This window comes from Alosa alosa, chromosome 13, assembly GCF_017589495.1.
Source record: "Alosa alosa isolate M-15738 ecotype Scorff River chromosome 13, AALO_Geno_1.1, whole genome shotgun sequence".
In the NCBI taxonomy this organism is placed as follows: Eukaryota; Metazoa; Chordata; class Actinopteri; order Clupeiformes; family Clupeidae; genus Alosa; species Alosa alosa.
Genome location: NC_063201.1, coordinates 26,029,652 through 26,038,830, shown reverse-complemented (window position 1 = coordinate 26,038,830; position 9,179 = coordinate 26,029,652). Strand labels below are relative to the sequence as shown.

Below are 9,179 nucleotides of genomic sequence, written 5' to 3'. Positions count from 1 at the left end.
TAACATGTGGGGCTACTTCCCTTCTACACTGTTGTGTTTCTGATGTCCTGTGTCCAAGGAGACCGGATAGCGAGTGACTGAGGGCCAGTGTTCGTTGCGGCACACTATACTGTAGGTGTTCTTTGACCCATGTGTGAGGCAGCACTGCTCCCATGCCCCATTGACTAGCAGATGTGTGAACCTGAAGTGCAGTTAAGGCTCCCAAGTCCCACTGACCCCCAGAGCAAGAGCTAAAATGTTACGTAACGTCCAGAGACGCCCAGTCGTTATATAATGGCAGCAGAGAGCATGCAAAGAGGCCTCTGACCGACGGAGACTGGCAGCTGTAGCTGAGGAGACTGCTCTGGGGGCCTGAGTCTGTGAGTCTCCTGCTGGCTCAGGTCTGACCTCGTGCCCGGGGGGAGGGTCTGCCTGTCTGTGTATGTATGCATGCACGGGGCCTCTCTCTCGCTCGCTCTCTCTCCGCCTCCAGAACATTGTGTGCTTTTCCCTCTCAGCACTGTAAAGTTCCACCCAGTCTCTGCATGCACAAGATTTCTTTGCCCTCACACTTGTTGACAATCTTTCTGACATTTCCAGGCTAAGACTTCTAGACATTATTCAATGAATGGTAACAAAGGTCATGCTATATAGATGCATTAACAAAAACTTCAGGATCAGTTCTTGCTCCAGCGCTGATGTTTAAAGCAGATATAAGAGTCATTAGGTAATCATTTCTATATCACCAAATGATACCTGACGTCAAGAGATGGCACAACTCCCTGCTCTTATGTAATGTATGCATTATGTTACAGTTTTATCAGCTTATCAGATCAGACCTGAAGTAGACTTAGCCTACATGGGAGCTGTGTGGTGGAACATTTATAAGTGTGTGTGGTGAACATTAGACTTCAATGTGATCAGCCAAAAGGGTAGAAATGACTGTACTGTCTTTACATTATCTCAAACTAGTACTGACAAATGTTAATACAAGACAGGGAAGAGATAATCCATTCTTTGAAAGTTTACAATGCATGCTTTCCAGCCTGATCCGGTGATGTATGGCTTTTGAGATCTTTGGTGGTAAAACTAACCATTATGGATTCAAGAATGATCAATGAGGTAAACTACTAACTATTACGCAATATTAATATTATATCGAATATTACAAACACACAAGTGCAGAAATGGCTCATCATTCGCTAATGTAAAATAATTTTTGGGGGGATATTATACAAAATATTAGAAAGAAATTACACGCACTGCATGGAGTTACCAAACATAATGGTTTAATAACCTGGGTGATATGAAATATTCCAAAGCCAAGTGAAAACATTACAAAAGAATACTGACATACAGTCAAATGTATGCTTTATCAGCATCCAGTCATAATCCAGTCATAATACATTTCTGAGACATCATTGCATTTTTATGGTAATTCAAGAAACCATGTATATGTAAAGTATAAGATCAGAAGAAGGAAATGCTACAAGATTAGTCCATTATATGGTGTGTGTTGGACCTGTCCAAAAATAAAGCACATTCAGCTTTCAAAAACAACCAAAAGCTTGTGCATACTCCCAGAAAGGATCTCTCTGACTCAGAGTGTTCATGGAGTCCTCCTGAGACTTTCCCTTTTTCAAGACTGTTCCCTTTCATACATACTTTCACAAAACAAAACATGGCATCAAGTAACTGTGGAACTGGAGTCCATCAGATCTACTGACGGCAGGTCCATGACAAGAAAATGGTCGTCGAAATTAAACGGAATCTCTGATGGCTGTGTCTGTATGGAAAAACAACTGTGGGTAGAGGGTAGTGTGTGTGTGTGTGTGTAAGTATATGTGTGTGTGGGAAGTCTGAGGAAGGGCCGTAAGGGCTTGAAACGTTACCAAAAAAAAAAAAAAAATACTTACATGGGAGCTCTACAGTGTGCGGATCTTCACTTTGTCTTGTGTGTGTGTATATACCAGTATATACAGTGTGTGTGTGTGTGTGTGTGTGTGTGTGTGTGTGTGTGTGTCTATGTGTGTGTGTGTGAGGGGCGGTAACCAGCACCTCCCTTTCCACCTGTGATTAACAGATCTTTTCACTGTCCGTGTAGTCCATTGCAGCGTCTCTGTGTGAGGGCAGTGCCCTGTGTATAGTATAGGAGGTGTGCTTGCTTGGCAGTGCCAGGTTCAGCAGGCTGGCACATGTGGGAAGGTAGACCTGCTGGATGTGGTCCACTTCTGAACGACACACTGGGCAACACTGCGGAGAAAAACATTAAAGAAGAAAATGATTTTTCATTTACAGTGTCCGATCAGGCCATTGACCTGCAAACAGTGATATTCAGGTACTAAAATAATGTTTGGTCAAAGACATGATGCTGAAACAGTGAGTCTTCTTCCCTCAAATAAAAGGCAGCAACGGCAAAAGAGTCTGGAGAACAACCTTGAACTCTGCCACCCTGAAGCGTGTCACCCGTTCCGCTAATCATTAACCTAGTCAACTGCCTGAGCATAGACTATGCTGCGAGCAATAAAGTGTTCCAACAGTATGTTTGTGCTCTTGCCCATGGGTCACACTATCGCATCCTTATCTTATCTGGCTAACTTCAGGATTTTTACACAATTATTCCCGATAGCCATCATCTTAACAGTGGTCAAAGGATTTTATGACCACTGGTGTATTCACAGAGCTCCGTAAAATTCCTAGAGTTCTTACAACATTCTTGGCCAAGAATGTTTTTATTTGGAGGTCATTAATGTGTCAGTAGCCAAACAAAGTCCTAAAGCCCCTTAATACTTCAGTTGACAGTCATAAAGGTCATAAGTGCATTGCTGATTGTGGGTTTAGCAATGCAAATCAGTCACGATGAAAAGCCCCTGTGAGCTTCACTGAGGGGGCTGATACCTGGAGCTGGGTGGCGCAGCCCTGACAGCAGACGGTGTGTCCGCAGGGGCAGAAGGCGGCGTTGATCTCCTCCTCGCAGCACAGGGCGCACAGCAGGGCCTCCTGCAGCCTCTGGAGCCGCTCCCGCACCAGCCGCGTCTCCTGGCAGCCCTCACACGCGCCCTCCTCCTCGTCCGCCTCCTCGTCCTCCTCCCCGTCCTCCCCGAGGGAGCGCAGCATGGAGCGACACCGCTGGCCGCCTGCCGAGGCGTCTGTCGTCGTTGTCCCCCCGGCGCTGAAGAGGGCCCGGCGCGTGCGGTCGTACACCTCTTTGGAGGTGCGCTGGATGTCGAAGACGTAGCGCTTGCCCAGGTCGATGTTCTCGTTCAGGAAGAGAGAGGCCAGGTGGCCTTTGAAGTCTCGGCTGTATTGCATCATCACGGCGCTGGTGACCGTGTCACATCTGACGGAGGGAGAGGAGGACAGACAGACAGGCACTGAGGGGTCAACGACTGTGAAGGCCAATCAGGAGACATTCACAGGGGCAGTTCCCCTTTTAATACAATCAAGCATGACACTAATGAAATTTAAAAGTGCCTGATCGCGACAGATAATTAGATACAGATTACATTACGGCTTCTCGTTATTGCATCTTCATGATGTTTAATCAGTTATATCTAGAAGAGACTTGAGAACAGTTTTACTATTTAAAAATAAAGTAAAGTGACTTGTATTTAACAGTCAAATCCAGAGCAACACCCACAGCTCTCTCTGAGCTTTAGACAGACAGGCTGAGCTTAAGGGGATTTGTTAAATGGTCATATCCCTGAGGTCAGTGACATCCTATCATATTCTATTTGATCTAGCTCATACTACAATACATACACCTGCAGATTATGTACATGATAAATGGCTCAACTGCTTTAAATCATCAGTAAGGAGTTTTGGTTGAAACTACTAAACTGCAAGACTAGTCTACTTGTCTATTAGTCTACTACTGAAAGGGCATGCAGAAACCTTACAAACACCAACAACAGCACAGTTCCCAAGACTTGGTAGCATCCTAACTCATGTCTTTTGGTGATTTAGTTGGTGATTCAGTATTGTGAACATTTTTCTAACACATACTATATAATTAATTTGAAGATAATACTAGAAATTAGAGTTCTAGAACTGGATTTGTAATGCTACAATTGTTGTATGAAGTCTCTTTAAGTGAAGTGGACGTGCAGGTTATGGGGAGCAGAAGTTCACACTTTGAGATTTGTGTAAATAAAATGTATTCTTATTTGCGACCATCACCTGTAGAAGGCGTGGATCTCTGTGATGGCTCTATACAGGCCCTTGGCTGCTCGGGAGCTGACAAGCTTGAACTCAAGGACAACACTCTCGCCGGTATCCTTGGTGACCGTCAGGTTTACGCTCTTGCCCGAGTGTGTGGCCATCTGGAAGACTGGATAAACAATCCTGTGAGGAAAAGACAACGTCGCATATTCTTATCAGACCTAAACAGCATTTGTCAAAATGATATTACTTAATTGATGGTATCTAAACACTGCCATTCACCCTGCCAGTCACCCATCTGTTATTATTTGCTATGCAAAATAAAATATCTAATATGATAATCACTAATCCCTACTGAAATATAAACACATTAACAAATGTGTTCTATATCCACCTACACCTGTACGCTCTTATTCATGATTAAAAACTACCTAAGCTAACTACCTAAACTAACTTTGTAAAAAATATACCTACTCTAAAGCCTGGTCTGGCTGCCTGTAAGTGCAGCATATGTACCTGTTGATGAGTGTGAAGTCCTCCTTGCAGACGGACACTCCCTCTGGGCCCACTCCTATGGCCAGACTCTGGCCCTCGCTGTTCCTGGCCCAGTGCCACTCCACACCGTAGTTCTCCAGAGTGGACACCAGCTGCAGGGCCTGGTACTCTGCCGACGGACGGCCCATCCCCTCCAGTTCCTGGTGCTTCGAAATAAGGCTAAAACGCAAATGCAAAGCATATGCAAAACATGCACACACACACAGACACACACACACGCTCTAGTTGACAGGAATTCCTGACTCATATCTCCAGTAACACTTCACACAAAGTCAAAAGCCTAAAAGTGCTACAGAAGCAGAAAGGTAGCATGTTGACAGAGAGACAGGCAGTTTGCTGTTCACAGTTGATTAATGAACTCCCGTCTGTGTGTGTGTGTGTGTGTGTGTGTGTGTGTGAGTGTGAGTGAGAGAGAGAGAGAGAGAGAGAGAGAGAGAGAAAAGAAAGAAAGAAAGAAAGAAAGAGAGAGAGAGAGAGAAAGAGTGTGTGAGTGAGTGAGAAATGGATAGAGTTAAGGCTTTTTCAAATGGGCAGCATAAGAGTGGAGGTAGATACCGCATATGGTCGATATTGCCCCTAGTCCATTACATAAAACGCTGTGCATTGAAAATCTGACGGACATAAGATACTGTTCTTGAGAACAACAACCAGACATGCCATTTTAGTTGAGTACATTTATCTACTTGGCCAGAGACTCAGAGTGACTAACCAGGAGTGTCAGACGCTCCTCACAAGGTCACATGCTTAAAACCGGCTCAACAACAAATGCTGCAACAATGGAAGAGGTTACTTTAGGGCAAAAGGCTGTTTGCACTGTCTGGTGACAGCTGCAGTCCAGGTGGTGAGGGCAGTAATTACTGTACCTACCCGTTGAGGGTGGCAGGACTGGGCTCTTCTCCGCACAGGTGGGCGTAGCTATACTTGGCGGTGTTGGGGTTGTAGTCCCCCAGCTCAGCCTGGGCCAGCAGGGCACAGAACTCGGCGGCCTGCTCGGCGTCCAGGCGCAGGCTACCTCTGTGGAGCTCCTCCTTCACGTGCAACAGGAACAGGTGTCTGAGGGGACACACAGAGCGGATGAGAAATGCTGTCGGACCACTTCAGCGGGGATAAAACATCAGGCTGGACTCCGCCACAATGGCAGTGTGGATTTGGTGTGGAGAGACCGTGGAACATTTGAGTTTTTTTGGTTGTAGTTGTTTTTGTCAGCACTGGCTTCCTGTGACCATCTGCCTTGACATTCTTATCATCGTGGACAGAGATTGAGCCAGAAAAAGCGGATGGATTGCAGGCTATTGGTGACCCCTCTGCTGCAGTGCCAAGTGATAAAGCAGGAAACCATTCCAAAACTCTGCCTTAACGTCACATGCGCTGAAGTAGACCAAATAAAACCTCAAAGAACAGATGAAAAAGATAACGATGCCGACAACTACACTTGTGAATGTTCACATTCCACTAATACGCCCAATTCGATGCTAAAGCACATATTATGCTATTACAGAGTAAGAACATACAATCCAGTATAAAGACAGTTGAAAATGACAGAAGTGTGAAAATCACTGAATGTTGACACATTTCATCTTGTTTTCCATTACAAAATATGGATTTCAAAATGGTAAAGATAATAAATAAGTTAAACATTAATGTGAATGGACACCTTTTAATGTCTCTCTCAAAACTATGAGGTAAAAAAAGTAGCCATTTCCCATCTAATCAACATCTGATGCATGATGACGCAAAAGAGAACTTAAGTTTGTCATTAGGAATCTGACCTAAGGTAACCCAGACCACACAGCAGGCGTAGTTTCTCTTTCTCACACGCACAAATATTGTCTCTTTTCTTCACACTCTTTCCTCAACTAAAAAACAGACAGCAACATCAATATTCTTTTTTCTGCCTCAAGTCAAAATAGTCTACTAAAATACAGACATAGTAGATGAGGAAGCTGATCTGTTCTGGCTATTATCCTGTATTTCTCCAGGGATGGCTTGGGGCCCCACCCATTGTCTTCCTTTGATTTGGTAGCAGAGGTAACTAAAGTTCACTTGTTACATTGGCCCATAAAGACACAGACAGAGCAGCTGTGCATACTGTACTTGCAGCAGACTAGTAGGTAGGCCAATGCAGCTCACGACACATGTAGAAGAAAGACATGTTATATAACAGCCACAGTTGTTAAATCAAGTCTTCCTGTTCATCTTTAATTGCTCAAAAGCTTGTGCCTTGCCCCTACAAAAAAGAACCACAGGAATCTTATCGTTTTTTGGGCCAAATATTCTAGAAGTCTTTATAAAATCTTTATTTATAATACTATGGATATTATGGGAATCGTATAGTCTTTTGGGGCATATACAGGTAAGGCTGTTCTATCATAACACTATAGAGGGCAAGGATATTATAGAGGTATTACAGTAGTAATAGTATTATAGACTACTATAGAGCTAGAAATCTTATTAATAGTATTACTATAGTTCTTTTGTGTGGTGGGTGGTGTTTCATACCAGTGAATTTCATGTTTAGATAAACAACAGAGTACAGCCAAAGGGTCACTGAATGCAAAGCCATTTGGCATTCTTGTGTGCTCATTACTTAATTCAACTAATCCCAGTAACAACAAGCTCCATGACTTTCAGGGAGAAAAACAGCATACATTCAATAGCCTGGCGGGAACTCTACTTAATTCATCGTTCAGCCACGGTATTCAGTCCCATACAAAGCCTTATATAACCGGGCAAAGAAGCGCACAATGCAAGCCCTGACAGCTCAAAGACAATGGCAGAGTAGTTCAACCAGGAACCAGGCACACAAACACACACAGACACACACACACACACACACACACACACGCTTTCTCTCTGCCCTAAAAGTTCTGGGAGGAGGCCGGTCATGACTATATTCCCCACGGCCCCTACAGTCCCACTGCCTCCCTGTTTGTGAACACACTGTACTAACTCAGAATTGTTGGAGTGTACAGTGGTGAATCGCAGGAGGAGGGGGTGGGGGGTGTTATAGTAAAGGTGGCTTGTATATTCAGTTAGGAAACCTAGGAAATGTACACCCAGTGCAGGAAGTACTTGTACAGAAAAGTCATAAATTACCTCCAGATGGCAGAGGTGAAAAGAAACCCACTGAACTGCTGGGTAAGAGCCAGAAAGACCCAGTCTTTCTTTGAATGCATGCACAAGCACGTCCCATGACTCAAAAAGCAGCTGTGTGTGATGTGTGTTTACATACGATAACAACTATGTCACTGTGTAAGATACAGTGCTACTGTGGGTTTGAAGAGGTCAGTGGTGTGGCGTCTCTCACCTTGTTTGTTCCTGAAGGATGAGATGAGGCTCCACAAAGAACTTCACTCTCAGTTTCAGTCGGCATGGGGACACGTTGTCCATCTGTTGGGAGATTCTGTTTCTCAGATTCAGCCACAAGCTCTCTCCTCCACTGCCAGTAAACTGAAGTCCAAAGTAATCCACTTCAATGATTCCCAACTTTTGACATACCTGAAATGAAATATGCAGTGAATGATGAAATATTGCTCCTCTAGTGGAAATAACAACGCCGCACTGTAGCTTGAATGTTATTCTTCAGATGTGTAAGCTGCTCTGGATAAAAGCCTCTGCTACATTAATATAAACCACATGTAAATGTAAACCACACAATGGCTGCTGGCCCAAGCTGCTTCTGCGTCTTCATCAAAAAAACAAACAAACAAAAAAGAGACTATAACCTGGAATTTAGCATTGTTTTCTAAAACTGCACTAGGCTATACCGTTCACAAACCGTTTTAACCAATTTATCACACACTGCTGCTGTTCACACCATCCTTATGCTAAAATAACCTCTTCCTGAAAATTGAAACTCTGAAGTTATTATGGCTGCTATTGTTCTGCTGCTGGTGGCGGCGGCGATGTAACACTAGACCGTAAAGGAAACCTTAAGCTGCAGTCAAGGGTAAGGTTCACGGGCATTTTTCAAGACAGGGCAAAATAAAAATAAACTATTCGAAAGTCTACCATACGAGTGGACATGCATTTATTTGAAAGGTGACAACTACATTATATAATGCAACATTGCCTACCTTATTCAAGCAGTCCTCTCCGTTTGCCTTGGCATCGACCTCAACCTCCATAACAACCGAATCAGATCGCGTAACGTGGCAGAACATTTTGAACAGTTATTTTGGTGTATGCCTACCCTGGCAGTTTCACGGTTTATAGGTGAAATTGCTCGCCCTGAGAGGGTGAACGCATGCAAGCGGTGACTTCCCAGTCCACGAGCTAGAAATGACAGCGACTGGTTTATAAAGGGGGCGGGCGTGCACTTTTTCCAAAATCCAATCAGAGCCGACTTAAGAAAAGAGAAGGCGGGACTACAGGGCCCTGAGGAAATCCATGTGACGACTCTCTCATGTTTCACAATATTAATGATTATAAATCTCAGACAAGAAGCTAAACAACACCTTACCTAAAGACTTTAAAGTGGAATA

The 9,179-nt window shown here is 44.0% G+C and overlaps 1 protein-coding gene across 2 annotated transcripts; it reads right to left on the bottom strand.

Annotated features, from left to right (window-relative positions):
- Positions 1-1,251: 1,251 nt before the first annotated feature.
- mylipb (myosin regulatory light chain interacting protein b) lies at positions 1,252-8,984 on the bottom strand. Of its 2 annotated transcripts, none has more exons than XM_048261908.1 (7): positions 8,772-8,984; positions 8,003-8,193; positions 5,563-5,748; positions 4,657-4,854; positions 4,159-4,323; positions 2,878-3,319; positions 1,252-2,232 (listed from the first exon to the last, which is right to left on the bottom strand). In XM_048261908.1, the coding sequence occupies exons 1-7, from the start codon at positions 8,856-8,858 to the stop codon at positions 2,056-2,058; spliced, it is 1,446 nt and encodes a 481-aa protein (XP_048117865.1). In that variant the 5' UTR covers positions 8,859-8,984; the 3' UTR covers positions 1,252-2,055. The 2 variants fall into 2 exon arrangements, with proteins under 2 accessions (XP_048117865.1, XP_048117866.1); XM_048261909.1 differs by having other exon boundaries at positions 8,888-8,954.
- Positions 8,985-9,179: the final 195 nt, after the last annotated feature.

Bases quoted from the DNA above. Each gene is read 5' to 3' on its own strand.
- mylipb (XM_048261908.1), bottom strand. From the start codon at position 8,858: ATGTTCTGCCACGTTACGCGATCTGATTCGGTTGTTATGGAGGTTGAG. The intron at 8,194-8,771 runs GTAGGCAATGTT...ATTTCATTTCAG, and splicing joins GAGAGGACTGCTTGAATAAG to GTATGTCAAAAGTTGGGAAT. The intron at 5,749-8,002 runs GTGAGAGACGCC...GTGTCCCCTCAG, and splicing joins ATCCTTCAGGAACAAACAAG to ACACCTGTTCCTGTTGCACG.